Source organism: Azolla caroliniana, unplaced genomic scaffold (assembly GCF_043228905.1).
Source record: "Azolla caroliniana isolate FFs.n. ecotype wild unplaced genomic scaffold, voAzoCaro1.0.p SCAF_72, whole genome shotgun sequence".
In the NCBI taxonomy this organism is placed as follows: Eukaryota; Viridiplantae; Streptophyta; class Polypodiopsida; order Salviniales; family Salviniaceae; genus Azolla; species Azolla caroliniana.
This window is the reverse complement of record NW_028230507.1, coordinates 19,614-43,228: the sequence shown is the minus strand read 5'-3', so window position 1 is coordinate 43,228 and position 23,615 is coordinate 19,614. Positions and strand designations below refer to the sequence as shown.

General features: G+C 36.9%; 2 protein-coding genes across 2 annotated transcripts; one reads left to right on the top strand and one right to left on the bottom strand.

Moving 5' to 3' along the window:
- Positions 1 to 1,864: 1,864 nt before the first annotated feature.
- LOC147849377 (hydroxymethylglutaryl-CoA synthase-like) lies at positions 1,865 to 7,080 on the bottom strand. Its single transcript, XM_087337603.1, has 13 exons — positions 7,071 to 7,080; positions 6,952 to 7,032; positions 6,077 to 6,183; positions 5,364 to 5,496; positions 4,956 to 5,099; positions 4,240 to 4,398; positions 3,809 to 3,882; positions 3,631 to 3,706; positions 3,466 to 3,521; positions 3,172 to 3,259; positions 2,765 to 2,905; positions 2,360 to 2,509; positions 1,865 to 2,239 (listed from the first exon to the last, which is right to left on the bottom strand). Exons 2-13 carry the CDS (start codon positions 7,021 to 7,023, stop codon positions 2,051 to 2,053), a joined length of 1,389 nt encoding a protein of 462 aa, XP_087193729.1. The 5' UTR covers positions 7,024 to 7,032; positions 7,071 to 7,080; the 3' UTR covers positions 1,865 to 2,050.
- Positions 7,081 to 17,953: 10,873 nt separating this feature from the next.
- On the top strand, positions 17,954 to 21,288 carry LOC147849376 (pentatricopeptide repeat-containing protein At4g18520, chloroplastic-like). The gene is made up of 2 exons (XM_087337604.1): positions 17,954 to 18,127; positions 18,208 to 21,288. The coding sequence occupies exons 1-2, from the start codon at positions 18,014 to 18,016 to the stop codon at positions 20,899 to 20,901; spliced, it is 2,808 nt and encodes a 935-aa protein (XP_087193730.1). The 5' UTR covers positions 17,954 to 18,013; the 3' UTR covers positions 20,902 to 21,288.
- Positions 21,289 to 23,615: the final 2,327 nt, after the last annotated feature.

Here is a 23,615-nt window from a genome sequence, read left to right as displayed (position 1 = left end):
AACCACTGTTTAATCCAATTTATATATATATGGGAGTTTCTCGGTAAAAAATAATATAACCGCACGATCATAGAATACATCAAAAGATTGCAATATTGCCTTAGCATCAACTTCCACATCATGCACATCCTCATCGATGCATTCTTTTGCTACATTTTCATTTTTTTCTACAATATCAAACACAAGGTATAGGCAATTCCCCATAAACTATCCCAATTACGATGATCCTTGTCAACTTCATCTACATGTATTGCCTCAACATATGCTAAGTTGTTCTCATTAACTTCCTCAAAATCCTTAAACCTCTTAGAGCTTCCAAATTCTTCCCTTTCACAATTACATTCAATCATCACATTACTCTTTATTGGATCAATGATTCCCATATCGATGTCCCCCACAGTTTATGAGGAATCCATGCTTATATCCATTATTCTTGATGTGATATCGATCCATGATAAACATAATTTTCCATGAATAAGAGAGAAAACCAAAACTCCCCCGATCGAACATGAAGAAGACAATAGGAGGTCCGCAATACATATTGAGTATGTGTATGCCGACAACACACGATTTCTACTTTCAATCGTTGCTTCTAGTACAGACCACCAAATTAAACTTGCTATATCTCCTTACGAAGCTCTAACTAAGGGCTTTCCAACCCTTGTCTTTGTGCCCAATTCTGTTGTCGATAGAGAGCGCAACAACAAAAACAAATTCGCTTCTTCTTCTCCTCCTCCTCACCACTCTTGCTTTCTCTCTCTCTCTCTCTCTCTAACTATTTAGCTTAAGCTCTATTTTTTGTTTTTACTTTCGATGAATGGGTAAATATCCCATTTTGTTGTAAACCAATTGTCTCATGGGCCAATTCTGGCCTTAGAAGACGTTAATATATCTTTCTTTCTCTCTCTCTTGGTAAAAGCACACAATTATATTAATTGTATGTAAAATCCACTTAGTTACAACACTTCTTAGACTCCCCTACCTATCATATGCCTATGTAGGGAGAGGGATGTTCTGTAATGTTACTAAAAAACCTAAATATGCATTTGAGGAAATGATCCCCACATGCTTTCACCCCATGTCTCTCTCTCTCTCTCTCTCTCTCTCTCTCTCTCTCTCTCTCTCATACTTACTATGAGATTAGTATTAAGTGCCCATTTGAAGCCAATCACTAATATCTTTGTATGTGTTATTGGTGTATCCCAACTAATGACTTGTGAATTTCTTATATGCTTAGTAAATATAATGCTTAAGCCCTATTGAGGCCTTAAATAGTTTCTTAGTTAGGCAACCTAAATAAGAGACCAAAGTGAGAGTTCACTAAGTCAAAGTGTAAGTGTGTTAGTAGCTCAAGAGTGCATAGCAACCATGCTCACGTGACTCACCATCAAGAGGGTATATGAACTATCTCATTCAATTTTAGCAAGGGGACAAAACTCCAATTAAACAAAGATATGCACTCATTGTGACACATTTAGAGATGACACAAATTCTAGGGGTGATCCATAGTTGCTCATATGTAGGTATCAATATTGAAAATCTTCACGTAAGTTGTAAGTTAATTGTCAATGTCACATCAAGTGTATATGGGAGATTGGGTTTGTCCCATGTGCTCGAGATTGTGTTGTGCACTTCATTATCAAACGCATTGGTGTCCCATGTTGCTCAAACTAACCAATTGCTAAGAGGCATGTTCACAACACCGACAACACAACTCAATAGTGTATTCCTCACTGCTCATTATCCATTGTGAACTGCCCTACGTATAATTAATATCAACGAGGTTCCCTACATGGTCTACCACATCATTGAAACCAAGAGACTAAGCTTTGCCCGCTGAACTATGAGGCAAGTTTGTCAAGTATTTGAGAAAAATGTTAGTAACATTCAATTGTTGCCGAGGTAAACTACATTTTATTAGAATCAGACTAAGTGTTTTTTATGATCATGCACTAGTACATAAATTCATTGTTAACTACATCTTAGAAATTGTGGCATCCTAACACTAATCAATCAAAATCAATATGAATATTAATGTAGTAAGAAGAACTCAATAGGCACCATTGGCCACGGGATTGGCTTGTAGCACATCATAAAAGCGTCGATATAACGAGTCAACTTCCACAAGGAAAAACGTTCCAGGTCGAAGGTTGCTCTTCTCGCCAAGAGATTTGTAGTCACTGGCTCCATAGCGAGTCTCCATTAGCTTCATCGTCTTGTCAAACTCGTCGGGTGAAACCTAAAGCATTACACAAATCATTGATTAAACAAAAAAAGAGAGATTCAACTTGAATTCAATCCCCTTGCTCAACCATTAGAAGATGAACTTTCCTACGATTACAATTACAATTACAATTACCTCGATAAAGGAATTAATCTTGCTTGAAATATCAAGGACAGAGGCAATATTCGCGAGAGAGAACTCTCCTTCACCTTCAAAAAAACGGACCGAAAAGAGAGTTGACGCAAGACCGCTACCATAAGAGTACAACAGCGCTCGTTTGCCATTCTGTCAAGCCAAGAATCAATCAAATAAATATGCAGAAGTACATGTTCAAAATGATCGAAAAGTCTTAAAATCTATACAAAGTAGAATGCCAAGAAAATCTCCAAACCAATATCGAGTCGGCATTTCTCAAGCTAATTAATTACTTAATCAAAAAGCATTGTGAAGTAGACATCTTAAATAAACATATTTTTGTGACCCTAACCTCAGTTGTCACAAATGACAACTAAACTATTAAAAAAAGCGAGTGGGTCATACCAAGATGTCTTTTTGTTGATGGATTAGAGATATGAGGCCGGCGTAAAGGGACGCACAATACATGTTGCCAATTTGTTTGGGAAGCAGAGTTCCAGGCTCTACCTTTGATTTATAAAGAGATTTTGCCACTTGTTGTGAAACCTATCCAGTAAAATTGAAAAATATAAGATCGTAAACATTATTTGTGTAAAAGCATATACCAGGTACAATCTTTTTCCTTTTATTTTTCAAGTGTGAAACCTCTATATTTATTTTTATATCCTAGTGTTATCATATGTGAGCTTAAAATTTAACAACATTTTAGAAAGAAAAGAAAACCTCTCAGAATGGTATTAATTCTTAGCAGGACATGGCTCACACACATATTGTATTAAAAAGCACATTCATTGACACAGTAAAAAGTTTACCTTCTCAAGATCACGGTTTGTGTAGCTTTCCTCGATAGATAAAGTCTTAAAAGGATCCAACAATGCAGTTGAGGATGCTTCCAAATAACTAGGACAATCGAAAACAAAATATTAACAACACACCAACAAAAATTGGCCTAGTGGCTCTTCAGGGATTATAAGCTGTAAGTATAGGCCTGGAGTTCAAGTTCCACCACCCATAGTAAAGCTCCCCTCCCATTAAGCGAAGAAAACGAAAGATCAGAAATATATTCAGCATTAAAACATAAAACTCCTATTCAAGAATACACACACCTTGCATTCCGCAAGAAATCGTTGTAAATTATACGGCCAAAGCTTTTTTGCACAAGCTGACAAAATATCAGGAAAGAAATAAAAACATATTTTATATATATACAAACAATATATGAGCATGTATGTAGAAAGAGAGAGAGAGAGAGAGAGAGGTGTGAGTGTTACCTTGTTGTAAGGTGAATGGCAAACTATATAGTCAGTATCTGCCAAAGAAAATGATCGCCCTTCCGCCTTTTCAAACCTGTCCATCCAAGTGGACGTGAGAAATACTGAAATGAACAAACTTATAAACAACTTTTTTCAACTAGTTACAGGGTGTATAGAAATATAGGAGCAGACATACTTTTCACTTAGACGACCATAGCATGAATCCAAGGCCTTGAGATAGCACGTTTGTGATAATTTGCCATCGACCACCTACATATGAAAAGACATTATTACACCCATCACAATCCCAATAAACCAATGAAATCCTCATCATATCCGATTAGATGACTAAGAATTTAGCAAGAAAACAAACCGATTGAAACAATGAACTCTTTAAACTTTACTAAGATGATTAATTTTTCCAAGAAGACAAATCAGGTGGACAATGAACCTCTGATAATCAAAATTTTGCCAAATCAGATATAATAATGAAACTCTCTAAGCTCTACCAAGATATGCAGGAAACGTTTGTAAGAAAATCGATGCGAATTTTTATTTTGATAATAATGAAGAAGTCTATTTGCTGCTATGAGATACTAATTTTGCTTTTCAGGCAAGAAAACAAACCGGATACTCGCTCGCCAACTTGGGTTTGTAGAAGTCGTAGACATGTTCCATATGAGTTCCAGTGTACTTACGCTCCATCACTAGCGGTGCATTAGGTCCTATCAACATGGCAATAGCTCCTGCCCCTCCAGTTGGTCTTGCCGGACCCTCGGCATACACCTACAAACAGACTCCCAAACCCAAGCCATTAGACATTACGTCGACATTTCGCATGCTTAAAACAGCAGATTCTCAATACAGCAATTTAATATGATTACTTAGAAATTATTATAATGCTTAAGGAAAACATTTACAGTTTCCAAGCTTGATAAACAATTATTACAAACATTCATTCTAGAAGCTTTATAGATCAATTACTACAAGTTTTATTCACTAATAACATTAGGGTTTCCAAACTAGTTTAGGACAACTAACAAAGCTTTTCAAATTAATTTTAAGGTTTCCAAGTTTTATAGACCAATAACTAAAAAATTCTAGACACTAAAATACAAATTCTAAAAGCTTTATAAACCAGATCTCAGGTTTCCAAGCTTTATGGAGTACTTATATAACATTATAGAAGTTTTAGGTTTTCCAGGATTCATGGATCAGTTATTACAACTACTCAAGAAGCTTTATAAACCAACTAACACAATATTCATAGATAGACCAAATAATTTAGGAGAATCCAAGCCTTTTTAGACCAGCTTAAGAAAATGATATGAAAATCTTCTTACCGCGCTGTCAGCAGCAACGACTAGTCCATACCGTCCATCCCAAGCAGTACTTTCTACCCAATTCAAGCAATTCAATAGTGCTGCAGTTCCTCCATAGCATGCATTTGTAGAGTCCACACCTTCAATGTCGGTATTCCCAGATTTCTATACAATGCGTGACGAAAATCCATGAACCGTTGTTACAATGTCTCTTAAAAAGAAATTTTTTTATTGAAACTACAAATTGCATACAATGTAACCCAATGGGCAAAAACACCAAAATACCCCTATCGTTTTGCATATTTACCACGCCCTAAGTTTTCAAAATTACCAGACCGACTTTTCATGATTTTTAAAAACTTAAGGATACTTTGGTAAATACCAAAACGATCTGGGGAAATGTTGGATTTTTTCCATAGATCAAATTACCTGAAAGAGTTGCATAATCCATGTTTTTATGGATTTACTTTTATCCACCACAGTCTCACTTCCAACCTCAAGCCTTCCTATTTGGGATGGGGATACATTGTACTTGTTGAGAAGTGACTGAACCACTGTCAAACTGTTATTATTTAATAAATAAATAAAATTGACTTTCAGTCAGACTTCTCAATTATATTTAAGACTTGGAAGCATATTTCATAACTTTTCTGTTTTACATGTGTGTGTGTGTGTGTGTGTATAGAGAGAGAGAGAAGGAAAGAAAGAAAGATATGTTAATGCCTTTTAAGAGGCCAGAACGGCCTTAAGACCAAACAAGAGATTACATCTTAAAATTTGGTCTCGTCTTTGATAATAACAAACCAAAATAAATGTAACCAAGTAAAAAACTACATAGAAATAGAATTAGAAGTGACTAAATAATCTCCTCATCACTAAATGTAAAAGTCTCAAGTCAGATCTATTGTAATTTTGTTTTTGAAATATCTCTACTATAGGTTGATCCAGAATGGAGAGATCTCTGACGAGAGGAAGGTGCTGCGATGACGAGAGATAATGGTATTTATCTATTGATGGCAAGGGTGGTGAGATCATGGTCCATGAGGCCAAGGCCTACGTGCATGACAAGTTGACATTGCCCAATCTAGAGAGAGAGAGAGAGAGAGAAAGAGAGATTAGACATTGAAAGTCTTGTTTAATACCTCATGGAGATCACATCCTCAAGGTCAGTACAAAAAGCTAACCGATCTTGTCCAAGACCGATAGTATATTTTCCTTTGCTAACTCCATCATAATCTTCTAGTGCATCCTTTTTTACATTGAAAAAAAATAATCTATATTAACAACACAGATAATTGTTACAGGTTAGAAAACAAAATTAGTTGAGTATAAACAATTTTTAGAATTCTGAAATAGATTTCCACATGTTTCTACATAATTTTGTGAAGTGGTGAGCTTTTTGTTCCTCACAAATAACATGCATGAGATTCAATGGTTTCCATCAAAACGTGTATACAAATCAAAGAGAACACAAAATTTTCGTATTCAATAATCTAAATGTCCAATTAATCACCATCTGCTAGGAAAAAAGACACACACATACACATATACATATACATAACATGCATGCATACTCTCTCGTATACAGCTAAGAAGAAAATGTACATAATTGCCTCAAATTTTGAGTACACGTATATATAAATATGTATCTGTGTGGGTATCTATGTATGCATATATATAAGGAGAGAGAGAGAGAGAGAGAGAGAGAGAAGGTAAGAACTTTGACACACGTGAGAATATTACGTTATAAATCTTTTGCCTTGACAAAGATTAAGGTTTCTCCCTGCAAAGATTAACAGGGTTTTGTCTTGCAGGATAATAAAGTTTTGGTTCAGCAATTGCAAAAAAAAAGAGAAAAAAAAAAGGATGATTGAAATATGGCATAAAACAACAACAATAAAATGGCATTCAGACCCTTCTTCTGCCGATGGAGATTTCATAAACAGAATGCCGCCTTTTTATAGAAGAACAAATACTTAAATACATAAGCCAAAAAATAATTTAAATAAATAAATACCTGAAGGACAGAGGTAGCAGGGAAGTAGATATCAATGGCAAGGATGCCAACATTCTGTGGTCTCTTCTCCATTACGATAAAAATTAGCAAAAAGAAGAACAAAAAGGCTTCTATATAAACTCTAAAGACAAAATGTGCGTCTTTTTCTCTCTCTCTCTCTCTCTCTCTCTGTGTGTGCGTTTTCCTTTATCTTGATTTGTTTCTGATTTGAAACAATTCCCCCTGGTTTTGGGTCCTCTGTTCTATCTGTATCTCTGAATTGCAAGAATTTTCAGCAAGAAAGATCAAATGAACTCTATATGTGTATGTATGTGTATGTGTTCCAATTCGGGTTCTCTCCAATTCTCTCTGACGTGCAAGGAAATATAAGAAGAAGAAGAAGAAGAAGAAGAAGAAGAAGAAGAAGAAGAAGAAAACAGCTGCGTGTATCTTCTGAAACCCTGTATCTCTCTGATTTTGCAGGCAACTCAAGCAGAGAAGAGAAGATCAGTGTCTCTCTCTGGATTTCTCTGCGTGTGCTGGTTTGTTTTCCCGATTTGGGCTCTCACAGTACCTCCCGATCTCTCTCTCTCTCACTCTCACTCACTACCTATATAATAATACCTCTCTCTGATCCGCAAAAGAAACGTTCTAACCAAAAAGAGTCTCTGTCTCTCTCTGTCTCTCTGTTTCTCTGCTTCCCTTACTCTGTTTCCTCTGTTTTTTGCTTTTGTTTTTTCTGCACAAAGAAAAGCACACAAGTCACACAATTATTAATTTAGGACAAAGAAGAAAAACAAAGAAGAAGAAAAAAAAACAAAGCTTCTTGTTTCTTGAGAGACACCCCAATAATAATAATAATAATACTAATAATTTAAATAAATAAAAATATAATATAATATAATAATAATAAACATACTACACACAAATTAAAATTAAAATTAAAAAGAAGAAAATAAATAAATAAAAATACAAGGGGGAAGAAAGAAGAAGAAAAAGGAGAACTACATTTCACTCTCCAAAACAAAACAAAAAAACAAAAAACACAACACATGGGGGGGGGGGTAGAACAAAAGAAGAAGAAGAAGAAGAAGAAGAAGAAGAGTCTGAAGGAGGCTTTCATCTCATGGGGGACATCAACCTGCACATCACACTCCTACCTCGGCCCTTTTCCGCTCTCCATACTCTTTTTATCGGGTCGATACTCTTTATAAGGTCCATGTTTGTGTTTCATAACTCCATACTTTATCAAGTTTGTGTCTGTGCGCAGCCATGTGGCCCCTCCTCTCTCTCTCTCTCTCTCTCTCTCTCTCTCTCGGATTGTGTCTCTCGGTCTACCTCTCTATCTTTGCACATATGTGTGTTTGTGTTTGTGTTTGTGTGTGCGCGCACACATGTTATGTGTGTTTGGTCCCCTTTTTTCCTTTTATATTTTCCGCTCGTTCCCATCTCATAATTGCAACCAGTGCCAACCCATTGATTGCATTATGGATGAAGTCCTCCTTTTGGTTCACCTCAAGCTCATCTGTTAAGGCAAGTTCAAGTCAACATCATGGTGAAGTGATTGCTACAGAGAGAGACGGAGAGAGAACACTATCATTGTGATAAAAAAGTGGCAGATTTGCAACACGGTCAACTAGATGTGTAATGTATAACTAGAGTAGGAAATTTGAGCAAATAGAAAATATGTTGGAAACTAAGTACAGAGGGTGAGGGAGTGATGTGGATCTACATATCAGAACATGAAGCAATGACAATGATGGCCAATTACTCGATATTTTTTGTGGTCGACGTGATATCAAGCAAGAAGGTGGTGTGAGCAATGATGGATGCCATATGCAAAAGTGGATCAACATTGGTTTATGATCAAACGGACACATGATTAAAATGTGCATGTTGTGGTCATTTGACGAAATGTAGCTCGAAGATTGATATATTTTGCTAATTCCTAGTTTTCGTGTAGTTACTCAATGGACCAAATTAATCAATATGGAGTACATTTTCCCCATAGCATGATATTAAATTGTATTGATGTGTAGCATATGGAAAAGTCATTCGTTTAGTGAAAGGGACAAGAAAGGAGTTTAAAAGGGACATTAAGTCATTTGATGATGTATACTTTGGATCTTGGAAGTTACTATGTTATAACTTATTACAATCAAATGAATTTGCTTTGGTCACTTGTAGGAGGACCCCATGGAGAAGTCGATGAGACCTTTCTTCATGTCCTTTTGGTCATGAATTACAAAATATTTTTCTCACATCAAGTTACCCGCAAATCTACCATTACATTCCATGCTCCTTATTTTGGAAATTTCCTTTAACCATTTCAATTATGAGACATTCACACCCTTGTCATCCTTTACATATTAGATGATAGTAGGTTTTATGGATACTCCATACTATTCCTAATGAATAGAATTTTCAGCAATAAACTTCAAATCCACGTGTGTTATTTAGGTTTTCCTCGCATACAATCCTTTTATTTGTGTTATGTCTATTGTGACTTTCGTGAGCATGTTTATGCACGACTTATTGGGATGGTTCCAATATGACATGTTGTCACCTCAATTTGAGGTTTCCCACCAATAGTATAATGCATTTTCATAAAAAAAACATCATCACATGTTATGCTTATGTGTACATCTCTAAGTTGTAAAATAAATCACCGGTATCTTTCCTTTGTTGTGTTTGGGTTTGTGTGTTGCTACATGTGCACTACACAAATGTCTATTGGGCATATTATATTTGCATGTGCATGATTGTGGTGTGGGTTGCCAATTTATATAAATAAAGATACGAGTACTTTATCAATGTCGTTTTACCTCAAACCTATATTTCTCATTGAGAATAACATACATATGCTCGTTGTGTTCAGATGGGTTACTTTTTATAAACACCCCTTCCCTTATCTATGGGGTAGTATGAACAATAGTCCTAGTATTTTTCGTAGTATCAAAACTACCATTGGCCAATCCTCAAACACTAGCAGGATGACTTAACCTATGCTTTTCTTAACCCGACAACTTAAATGGGAGCAAAAAAAGCAATGGTGAAGCATGCAAGTTATTAATCAGAAAGGAATTGGCCACCTAGTTAAATTATAATTGTTAGTCATTTGATAAGAGGGATGTACTAATAAGAAAACACAAATACACTCTTAACTTAGAATTAAGAGAATGGTTAAAGGGAGAGAAGGGGATGGGAACTTAAGGTTTACCTTTAAGAGTACGGTGAAATAAGGAAGAACCCTCATATAAGTTTATAATTATACATTTATACGTCTACCTTATTTAGGTATATTGCAACTATCTCCCTTTCACACTTGGGAGGGTACAAAGTTTTATATAAATAATTGTATATTACAATGTTATAGCATTAGAGGTGAGATGTTTGCCAAGATACTCAACATCCCCCCCAACCTAATGCATGCACACTTCCATATGCATTAAGGGAGGTGAGGTGCCACCATAGGGGATGACCAAAAAGGTTAAAATCAAGGTCAATGAAGATGTGAAAAGTAGTGAGCAATGGAGGGACGTGGGGTTGAGTAAGAGTGGAGGATCAATACAAGGTGAAGTGGGACAAAGTACGAGAGGGAGTTGGGTGCGTGGAGGATAAACTAACTACGACAAAGAAAACTCTTGGGAAACTAAGTACAGAATGGTGGATAGGAGAAGGAAAGGCATATGTGGAAAGCTAAAATGTTAGAATTGTTTATATACATTTCAATGGGTAATATAAGACCCATACATGACACCCTCAAGTCAATGGTTTGGTTGTCGTAGTTGTAGAAAGAAAGACCCATATGTGACACCTTCAAGTCAATGGTTTGGTTGTCGTAGATGTAGAAAGAAACATGGCTATTAAATAAGTGTGGGAGTGGATTGAGACCCAAAGGCGAGGGGTAATCTAGTATGAACAAGGTTGGGTGACAACTTGGGATTGAACACGAATCTAATTTTGGGTGCTATCTTTGAACCAATGTTTGTGGTTTGACATAAGACTTGGTCTCGTCGTGTTTATGCATGTAGTCATTAATGTGATTGTTTATTATAGTGTTAACCAACTGTTTTGCACAAGTATGTTTCCAACCCTTTAAGCTAAACAATTCTATAACATCATTTTCATGTAAAGAAAACTAACATATATTGCTACAAATATGTTGTTGACATGGCTAGCTAGATTTAGGTTGACCTTTTATATTTATTTCAACATTCTTGGCCTTACATTTTTAAGGATCGGACACATTTTTGTTTTGTCGTTGCTCAAGAACTTGTCACAACATGTCTCTTTGTTTCTAAAGGTGTGTTTTTGTCCCCAGAATGCTCGATCACTTATTTTGAGATATGCACTCGTTATTATAATTTTATGGCTTTTAGTTTCAAAAGCTCTCTATATACATGCTTATGCGCTAGCTTAGTTGAAGTGTACAAGAACATTGGCAATCCCTGCCGTGTGAATGTACAAAGAAATGAAAGCAATGAACACCAATTAGTACCCATTATTTTTGCATCCATCACATGGTACATTCCCACATCATGGAACACTTATTTGATGCAATATTGTCTATAACATTTGGGTTTAGTCGTGTATGGAGGCCTCAATGTCATGTGTATAAAGCCATCCATCTGTGAGAATTATAGGGGACAAGTAGGAGGTGGGTAGAGGGAATAAGGTATACCATGTAACCTGATGAAGATTATTGGTAAGTAATTATATAATGAGGGCTAGTGCTTTGAATTGCATTGTGTGGTTTTGTGAAAGTGACACAAATGACATTGATTGAGAATGATATCCCGCTTTAGGGAGTCTTTGATGCTTTGAGCAAGTGTGAAAATCTTGAAGCACTATGACAAGTAGACTGCTAAGATATATGGTTGTCACTTGAACATAGTTGTTGATTGGCCAACACCGCTTATTGATGACCAACTCTTGTTAGTAATAATTGACAATAGTTTGGTTTAGATCAGGTGTCTCAAACTCAAACTCTTTGATCATTTTGAAACTTAAGACAAACCAAACAATTTGTCAAACCTTGAAATTGAAACTATTCAAATTGAACTGGTTGGAGTTTTTTCAAGCTCAAACCAAGTTGTTGAAGAGTTCTCAAGTATAGTTTTGGCTCAAATAATTTTTTTGGCAAATATACACTCAATTTTCATTTTTTCAAGAATGGGTTATTTGTTTTAAAGCTAAAATTTAAAATAAAATAAGATCTTAGGACTCAAAGTTAAAACTTACTAATGCATCATTTCGGCGGAGACTAAGGGTGTTGGATATGCCAAAAAAAAAATCAAGGTTTGGTTGTGACTTCTTAGCCATAAGGCGATATGGGGAGTGGATGAGGTGTCGTGGTGGGGAGGCTGGTTGCAAGTTATGTGGATACTCTTTGGAGTCGATCCCTCATCGTTTCTGGAATTTGTGTAGAGGCAATTACCATTTGGGGTAGAAGTCTAAGGATCATGGTAGCTTGCGGTGTGGATGGGAAGGTTGTGCGGGGGTACTTACAAGGTTTGAAGTTAATAGGGGAAGACTGGGCGGAACAGTTAAACCCACATGGTCATGGATTTATAGTGCAGGGTGGTAGCATGTTCCAATGTGTTGGAGTGCGACCTGGCACAAACTTTGCATTTTTTGAGGAGATATGGATGATGGTGGTGTGCTTATTGATCTGCCACATTTGGACCAGGCGTTGTAAGTTTGTTTTTCAACAACAAAATCTCGCAAGCGGCGAGTTGTTGCTAAATATCAAATTCGAGTTGGTATCCTAGTTGCGCAGACAGTATGACTTGATTCAGGGGGAATCGGATGAAGCAAAAAGGGCACGATCAAAGTTTCTATTGAAATGGGGTGGTTCTCCTATGATAGTCAAATCTTCGACAAGGCCTAAATGGAACTACCAAGCACCCAAGTGGTTGTTTCCGCCAATGGCTCCCATTAGTGGACAGGTGATGTAAATATATATAGTTGCGGTACAAGTAAGTTACCATACTTGTAGTGCTTGGATAACTTTGTTGTAAAAGAGTAGGTGGGATAATTTTGTTGTAAATGAGGGGGTGGGGATTATGATTAGATTTGTGAGCAGAAGGCCAATGTGAGTTTTGTTGAATTTGCTGCTGGTTTTCGGAGTTGTTGGATATTTAGATCTCTCTAAGGTTAGTCCTTGTGGATCTTAATGGTTGAACTTTTATGTACTTTGATTGTTAACTAATGTGATGCAGTGTTTTTTTTTTTAATTGTTCCCCAAAATTATCAAGCCATTAAGCCATAGTTTGAAACCAAATAAAGTGCAAACTATTAAATTGATAAAGGTTTAAACAAAGCCCTTGAGCCCCATGGCAAACCAAACCCAGATTGAATGATTTACAAATCTTTAAACCTATAAGGCTAATATACATATATTATTATGAAGCAGATAAAATACGATTGTTGAACATGATCACTCAAAAAGATACTAACGAGAAAAAGAAGAGACTTTGTTCATTCGTACTTGCACAGAGACAAAACTAATTATTCAGAGGAAGCAAGTTAAGAGATAAGCAATCATACTACAATACTTTAGGAAAATGTATGTAGCACGCAATTAATAATTTCCAAGTACCAAGATAGTTTTTAACATCATTAATGTATATGTATTATCTTAGAAGACTTGATTGTTATACAAATATTTATTGGTGGCATATTCGTAGGCATGTAATGTGTGTGCCTAAATTTCATAGCCATGTATTATTTTTGCATAATTACATAAACTACAAAAGATTGTGAGTACATTATTACATTTTTTACAAAGAGTGTGAAACTTTAAGTAAACTTATCACATTCTAGAAAACTTTCCAAGGAAGAGGGTTTGAGTTAACTTTATTTAAAAATAAGAGCAATCAATGTACTAGGGCAAGTTTAGTTTACAATTTAGAATGAAAAGTTGGCTAAAACACATGCGCCATTTGATAATTGTTGTTGAAAAGGGAAACCTTTCATTCAAGGTCATGGTAAAATGAACTAATTCATATTTTAATACTTCGCATAATCATTATTCCACAAAATCAGTCATTTATTAGGAAAATTATGTGATTAGAGAGCTTGACATGTTAATAGTGGGTTAATTATGAGGAAGAAAATTAACATGAGTAACACATGAATGCCAATATCTTCTACTATAGAAAAGGGAAAATAGTATGGTAGTTATGTGATTGTCCTTGTAATTATCATTGAAATTAGTGAATTGGATATATAATGAAGGTTGCTAGCATATTTATGTTGCTATGTGAGTTCCACGACCGATAACTTAATGTCAATTGTCTTAGCAAATCTTATTTACCTCATTTCATCGTACTTTTCATTAAGAACATGGGGAAGAACATGCTATGATGCATCAACTTCTAAGATGAGTAAATTTATTGTTACTACATATTATAGTAAGGATAACACTTTTTATGGATCTATTAGTGATATCATCATGGAGATTTTCGAGTATCCTATCTTTGAATCATTTGACCCGTATGCATTAGTTTTCTCTCATTAAGTCTATAGTTAATAAATACATCAACAAGAATAAAGTTGTTGTGCTCAGCTTTTGGAATTAAAATTTCAATGAATATCTTGAAAAGTTCAAAAGTAGAACTTGACAACTGCATCCATTCTCGCTATAATGAAATATGAAAAGTATAAATATTTCACATTTATATCCACACATATGTAAATTATGGTAGTTACTTTGAGTTACATTCATAGTCCCCACTCTATGTTTCTTTCTTGTCCTTGCTTCCTCCTTGTATTGTAATTTGTGACTCATGAGCCACAACTGGAAAACTAAAGGGATAATTGATAACCAATGTCAAAGGTTGAATGATATTAGGTCCAATATACCCTAAGTTATGATGACAATGCATGATTAGTTAGTCACACATATAAGGGAGATACCAAATGAGGTAATAGCACAAAGATTCCTTGAATGCCAGGCTCCCAAAAATTATGGAATTCTTTGCTTAGAGGAGCTTTCTTGCGTTGCACTATACAAGGACCAACTTGAATATACTTTAACTAACTAACTAAATTGAGTAGGGCACAAATTGCACTATCAAATGATTAAGACCATGACTCTCATTACATTCATGAATCATGATAATTCATGCTTCAAAAATGTCTTATGAGTACTTATTATCAACAAGGGCTTTACCAACGAGTTGCTTGTATCTAGCATGTAGTCAAGGAAAAAATATATAAAGTTGATCATGGAGTTGCATGGCCCCTTGATTAAGGTCATTTAGATTCAAAACATGATAGAGTTTAAATTCTCGACAGGGGTAGCACAACTCATACCTTAGAGTTTTGCACTTCTAAGGGTCACTATCAAGTCTTGAGGGTTGCTTTCCTCATGGGGGGCTAACCGAGGGATTTGGGGGTGTCAATCCCCAATGGCAAAGACCATGTCATACTTTAACACATGGAAGCATTTATGTTAAGTACCTAGCACCCGAGACACTGGTTGTGGAGACCAAGACACCAACAAGGGACACCGAGCTCAACAAACCATAGGAAAATGGGGATAGAGTAAATCCAAATAGGAAACATTGTCACCAATGGGCAACATAGTGTGAAAGGAACCCACCAACCTCATAAAAAACTATAAAATCCACCTTTTGGTATGAAAGGAACCCACCAATGGGCAACATCTTAGGTTTTCTCCTTTTTATAGTGTATTGTGATCTTTCACTCTATCTCCCTAATCTTCTTCTTCTTCCTTTTTTTTGGGCAATATCCCTAATCTTCTATTAGAGCTAAAAGTGTTTAGGGTTAAGAGCTAGTTAAGCAAAACCCTAAGCCCTCCACTATTGTATGGTGCTAAAACTCTTTGCTAATAAGAAGTGTATTTCTTCTTCTTGTCATCTTTGTCCATACATCTATTTCTATTGCAAGAGAGGGTAAGTATAAGTACTAATCGTTAAGGTTAAGTAAGCTAATTATAGCTCAAGATTGTCCGACAATTGCTCTTGCCCGGTTTGCCACCAATATTGCAATTTGGATCATAGTCACAAGGATATCAATGGTAGGCATAAATCCATCGATCTATATACGTGTTTTGGTGTAAACACATTGAAGCCACACAACTTACCTCTCCACTCCATGCAATAGTTGAACCCTCAAAAGCTTCTTAAGTTAAACTAAAATTAACACATATCTAATCACTACATAATTTAAGAAATAGGGTTATCTTAATTAAACAAATAATTACTAAATATTTAAGTACTAAGTCAATATTTCAATTAAATAGATAATTATTAAGTTAAAAACATGTATATATCTCCATTGATTAATGCGGAAAAGCTACATGAGGAAAAAGGAGAGAAGGAGAACCAAAAGGTAACCCCAAGTAGCAAGGCACCTAAAGGCCCTTTTTACACTTGAGCGTTTGCCCTTTCATTTAAGTTGGAAACCCTACATGCTCCCTTTCACGTTATAAGCTCATTGGCCATGAGTTATTCCTACCCAAAAAATGGTAGTTCCCACAAATTACAATATGACCATGTCTCATACAAATATTTGGCCTTGATGACCAATATTGTAGATTTTAAATATTAACCTTTATACCGTTGTTAAAACTAAAGAGTATGACATTCTTTTCCTTGTTTTTGCAAAAACCCACACAACTTATAAGAGCCCACTCACAACCACATCTTATGCCACGTATACAATGAGTTCAACTATTCATAAACTCTCCATGAAACTAAGTTCCAATGCAAATGTTTTTTTTATGTTGAGAATAACGGGTTGGCCATATGAACAATTATTGTCATTTTAATGGGGCTGCTAATGTGAAATCTACATAAATCATGACTTTAGTAAGCAAATATTTCTTTTATTAAGCAAGTGTCAATAACAATTGTTCTCGTAACATCAAATACTTATTGGAAATTGCAATAACTAACAATGAGAAACCCAATTACGCCAAGAGTGTTACAAGTTGAACATTGATTATGGAAACAATCATGTGCATGATATATTGAAAACCTACGTAAACTTTATGTACTTCGTAATATGTTCATGCCCCATAAACACACATGGCAATATGAAACCGGACAAAACAAGGAGCTAGCCCACAATCTTTGTTCACCGAGTGCCTTTTTCGTCTATGAAACATTTCATGCCACATCAATGACTACAACTATAAGGCTCCTTGTCTCGAGGCTAGCAAAATCGGAAATCTAGAAAGAAAAATCAGCAAATATAGTTCTATACGAAATGCCAAGTTCATAAAAGCTTATTGCAAGTAATAGATATGAAACTCATGCTATGAAACTATCCTTTGTGAAACCCTCACGCCATATCAACAATTCTTATTATAGTGTCAACCGAGCATTAAGTTTAAAACCCACCTAAGCCATGAGACAAACGAGCAAAACTCTCTTATTTCAAGCAATTGGTCTTCATGAAATGCATCCCGCTAACATTTATGTGACCACAATGCACCGAACCCACATAACCAAAATCCACGAGCCTTACAAGCAATACTTTTGTTACTTTTATGGCAGGAACACGCTGACATCCACTCTGAACCCAACTTAAAAGCCATGAACCCAAGAAACTAATAACTTTCCGAGACCACACTCACACAACATACTGCAACAATGATTTGGAAACAAGAGAACTCAACTAGCAGTAACACTAACAAGAGCCATGAACTCAAATAACATTAGCATTAACACTAACCACTAAAATTAACATTAACATTGACACTAACACTAACACTAACAAGAGCAAGGAACTCAACTAATATTAGCACTAACACTAACACTAACACTAACAAGAGCAAGGAACTCAACTAACACTAAAATTAACACTAACACTAACACTACCTAGAGCCAGGAACTCAACTAACACTAAAATTAACACTAACACTAACACTAAAATTAACACTAACACTAACACTAAAATTAACACTAACACTAACACTAACACTACCAAGAGCCAGGAACTCAACTAACACTAAAATTAACACCAACACTAACACTAAATACTTCATCTTCATCTTCACCTCCAAGTAAAGGTATGAAACTCAGTCTTGGTTTTTCAAAGAGGTTGAATGGCAATGGGCGAAAACACCCTAAATACCATGCCCCCCCAAGAGGCCAATTTGCTATGGGCAGAGCTCTTCAAGGATTCCTCACAATTCTGGTTTGGGCGAAAACAGTCCGTGGTAAGCATTACAACTTTCTTGCCTTATTACCTGATTTGGGTCCTTGCCCATTTCACCTTTAATGCTTTCTGTATACACAGAGAAACCCTAAATCTGCAGAATTCAGGCATAAGGAAAGCGGGGAGATTCTATGTATAGATGGATTGCATACCCCACCTTGGGTCAAACATGAGTTTAAAAAAATCAAATTGGTTTATCTTTCAAAGAAAGAGAATGTGGTTGTTGACAAAGTTCAGTCTCGCTATCGAATCCGCCTTCTGAATTCAATAAAGACATGTGGTAGAGACAAGGATTTATGCAAGGCAAGACGGATACATGCTTACATTCTCGAGAAAGAGTTGTTTGTAAAAGATGTTTATATTGCCACTTCCTTGATCACAACTTATGCCAAATGTGGTGCTCTTGAAAAAGCAAGAGAAGTGTTCGAGCAAATCCCTAAACCAGATATAGTGACTTGGAATGCTCTTATTTTTGGATATGCCCAAAAGGGACTTGGTAATGAAGTGTTAAATTGCTTGAAACAAATGCGTGATTTGGGAGGAATTTGTCCTGATAGAGTAACTTATATCTCCATTTTGAAAGGTTGTGGTATATCCTGGTCTCTAGAGATGGGGGAATTTATACATGTCGAGGTGAGAAAGCAAGGCCTATTGCAAAAAGACGTTGAAATAGGAAATACATTAGTGGGGATGTATTCCAAGTGCGGTGCACTTGAGAAAGCACGGCAAGTGTTCGAAGAACTTCCAATAAAGGATGTCGTGTCTTGGAATGCCCTCATCACTGGATATGTCCAATATGGATTTGGTGAAGATGCATTGAAATGCTTCAAACATATGAAAGATGCGGGAATTTTTCCAAATTCAGTAACCTATATATGCATTTTGAAAGCTTGTGGTGTGATCAAATCCCTAGAGTTTGGTAAAGATATAGATAATGAGGTGAGAAAGCTAGGGTTGTTGAGGAAAGATGTCGTGCTTGGCACTGCTTTGGTGGACATGTATTCCAAGTGTGGTGTTTTGGACAAAGCACGAGACGTATTTGATCAGCTTCTAGTCCGCAATATCGTGTCGTGGAATTCTCTCATTGCTGGATATGCTCAACATGGCTTTGGTGATGAAGCCCTTCAATGCTTCAGACAAATGCAAGATGAAGGAATCTATCCAGATGCAGTAACTTATGCATCCGTTTTGCAAGCTTGCAGTATTGTAGGTTGTCTAGAGATTGGGGAAGATATATATGTTAAGATAAGAAAGCAAGGGTTATTGCATAAAGACATCGTGCTCGGGACCATACTGGTGGATATGTATTCAAAGTGTGGTGCGCTAGAGAAAGCAACAGAAGTTTTTGAACAATTACAGTTGAGGGACGTTGTGGTGTGGAATGCCTTGATTTCTGGATATGTTGACCATGGACTCGGGAATGAAGCATTGATGTTTTTCCAACAAATGCAAGATGAGGGCATTCGTCCGGATGAAGTAACTTACATCTGCATTTTGAAAGCTTGTGCCATTGTTGGATCTCTAGAGATTGGGGATAATATAGGTGCTGCAGTCAGAAAGCAAGGATTATTGGAGAAAGACATTGTGCTTGGTACTTCCTTGGTGGACATGTATGCGAAGTGTGGTGCATTGGAGAAAGCACGAGAAGTATTTGAGGAAATTCCGAACTCTAATGTTGTAGCTTTGAATGCCCTCATCACTGGATATGTTCAACATGGGCTTGCTGATGAAGCATTGAAATGCTTCAGACAGATGCAAGATAAGGGAATCTCTCCAAATGCAGTGACTTACATTTGTGTTTTGAAAGTTTGTGGCATTCTAGGATCACTAGATATTGGGGAAGACATAGATGTAGAGGTTAGAAAGCAAGGGTTGTTACACACAGATGTTGTGGTTGGAAATTCATTGGTGGACATGTATTTGAAATGCGGCATGATCCAGAAAGCACAAGAAGTATTTGAACAACTTCCAGTTCCAGATATTGTGTCATGGAATGCTCTAATTTCTGGATATGCACAACATGGACTTGGTGATGAAGCATTTCAACGCTTTAGACAAATGAAAGATGAAGGGATTTGTCCGAATTCGGCAACTTATATCTCCATTTTAAAAGCCTGTAGCACTCTAGGGCCCCTAGAGGTCGGCCAAGATATAGATACAGAGGTTAGGTCTCAAAGATTATTGGAGAAAGATATAGTGCTAGGCAATACATTGGTGCAGATGTATTCTAAATATGGTGCATCAGACAAAGCAAGAGAAGTATTTGATCAGCTTCCAGTGCGTGATTCTGGATCGTGGAATGCCCTTATTGGTGGATATACCCAGCTAGGTCAAGCTAATGTAGTGTTAAATTTGTATAGAATGATGAGGATGACAGAAGGCATTGTGCCCAATTTGGCCACTTTTGTTCTTTTGCTCACGGTTTGTAGTCATGCTGGCCTATTGGATGAGGGGGAAATTTTGTTCAATGAAATGTCTGATGTCTATTGCCTTACCCCAACACTAATACATTATAGTTGTATGATCAATTTATTTGGTCGTGCTGGACATTTTGACAAGGTGAAAGCACTGCTTGACACAGCAGTATTGTACAATGACCATCTTCCACTATATATGACTATATTGGGTGCTTGTAGAAAATGGACAAATGTGAGACTTGGAAGATGGGCATTCGAAGAATCAATACGACTGGATGACAAGTGCGCTTCGGCATATGTGTGCATGGAAAGTATATATTTAGCAGCTGAAATGCAAGGAGAGGGTATTGTACAATGACCATCATCCACTATATATGACTATATTGGGTGCTTGTCGAAAATGGACAAATGTGAGACTTGGAAGATGGGCATTTGATCAGTCAATACGACTGGATGAAAAGTGCGCTTTGGCATATGTTTGCATGGAAAGTATATATTTAGCAGCTGAAATGCAAGGAGAGGGTATTGTACAATGACCATCATCCGCTATATATGGCTATATTGGGTGCTTGTAGAAAATGGACAAATGTGAGACTTAGAAGATGGACATTCGATCAATCCATACGACTGGATGAGAAGTGCGCTTCGGCATATGTTTGCATGGAAAGTATATATTTAGCAGCTGAAATGCAAAGAGAGGGTATTGTACAATGACTATGTTCCACTATATATGACTATATTGGGTGGTTGATGTTGGGTATGTGAGAAAGAGTGGGAAACACACAAGAAGCTCAAAGAAAGAAGCACTCACACGAGGAAGGCAATGGCTGGAATAGCTCTCTATTGATGAATGATTCTTAAAAAAATTAGGAGCTGAAATATATATCCCTAAGTACTAAGTACCACCACATATGAGTGACTCATGTATGTGGTAACATGGGGAAAAAACCTCTAGCCAGCACTAGAGTAAAAAGTGCCCATGTATAGGGAAAATGGTTCACATCAAAGCTACTAGAGGAACACGCAAGTGTAACAAACCCCCCTGGAGCGAATGATGTGAACATGTACAAGGAGTGACAGATCAGCCCCCACAAGGCAATAAGCCTAAAGCTTTGCGAAAAGCTTCAAACTTTTCTCGTGGAAGAGCTTTGGTGAATATGTCTGCCACGTTATCTTGTGTAGGCACATATACGAAATCAATATCTCCTGCATGAAAGCGCTCTCTCACATAGTGATAATGCACCTCAATGTGTTTGGTCCGTGCATGAAATACAGGATTTCGTGCAACAGCCAATGCACTCTGACTATCTGTGAGAATACGTGTAGCAACTTCAATCTCCATGCAAAGATCCATCAAAAGGCGTCTTAGCCATATACACTCCACTGTAGCTGTGAAAACTGCCCTGTACTCAGCTTCACAACTTGATGTCGCCACTGTAGGTTGCTTTTTACTCAACCAAGATATACATGAGTTTCCAAAGAAAAAGCAATTACCACTAGTGGACACGCGAGTATCATAACAACCAGCCCAATCACTATCTGTAAAAGCATGCAAGCATGGCTGAGTATCTCTGCCATAAAAGAGACCCAAGCTCAAAGTGCCTCTAAGATATCTGAACACACGTTTCACTGCTTGCCAATGCTTAGTGCCAGGGCTATGCATGAATCGACTCAATTGGGAGACTGCATACTGTATATCCGGCCTTGTATTGCATGTATATATAAGACATCCCACAGCTTGTTGATAAAGAGAAGTATCAAACGCATCACTAGAATCCTCAACAGAGAACCTAAATCCTGTCTCCACAGGTGTATAAACCGGCTTGCAATCCTCAAAGTCAAAACGCTGAAGTAGTTTTTCAACATACTTTCCTTGATGCATAAACATTCCCCCCTCAACGGATACAAACTGGATGCCAAGATAGTAGCTCAAAAGACCAAGATAAGTGACTTCAAAAGTATGCTGCAAATCAGCCATAAGAAAATCGAGTTTTGCATCACATGACCCAGTCAAGAGTATGTCATCAACATAAAGAACGAGCACTAGAAGATCAGCCCCATCTTTGCGTACATAAAGTGTGCTTTCAATCGGACTACATGTGAAGCCAAGAGAAATCAAGTGCTTATGGATTTTTTCATACCATGCACGCGGAGCTTGCTTGAGACCATACAAGGCCTTATGCAAGCGACAAACCATATGCTCTTTCTCTTTCGTAGCAAATCCAGGAGGTTGCTTCACATAAACCTCTTCTTGCAAATCACCATTTAAAAAGGCTGTTTTTATGTCCAATTGATGCATTTTCCAACCTCTTTGGGCAGCCAATGCAACCACGGTACGAATGGTAGTCATGCGTGAAGTAGGTGCAAAAGTTTCCTCATAATCAATGCCATATTGTTGGGCATATCCTTTGGCAACCAATCTAGCTTTGTAGCGATCAATACTACCATCGGGCTTTCGTTTAATCTTGTAAACCCACCTAGTACCAATCACATTCTTTCCTTTTGGCAATTCACATAACTCCCAAGTACCATTTTTATGAATGGAATCCATTTCTGATTGCATAGCACTCATCCAATGTGGATCATCACATGCATCTTCAAAAGTAAGTGGCTCCTCATTACATGCTATTGCAACAATAGAATAATCCACAAAATTACCTGATGCATGGCGAGAGCTTGATCTTGTTTTACCAAGTAAAGGTGCACTCAATTTGCTATCTTGCAAAGTTTGTTTCAGCCACCTCGGCATAGTTTGTGACCTCTCGATAGCCATACGTTCATTATGTAATACATCTTCAATATGTACATCATGCGTGGGCTGAATTTCATGCTCATTTTCAGCCACATTTGGATGGACATTTCGTGCATTTTCAACACTTATTTGCTGGAAATTTTTATCCCTTTGAGACTCACTTGGCTGGTCTACATGTCCATGGTCAAGCGCAGCACTTTGGAACAAAGGCATGAGTGTATCAAACACATCTTGTGAGCTAACTGTTGGTTGTTTTTTGCATTCAAGAAAAGGGAAAGCTGAATTTTCAGCAAATACCACATCTCGACTCACAATAATTG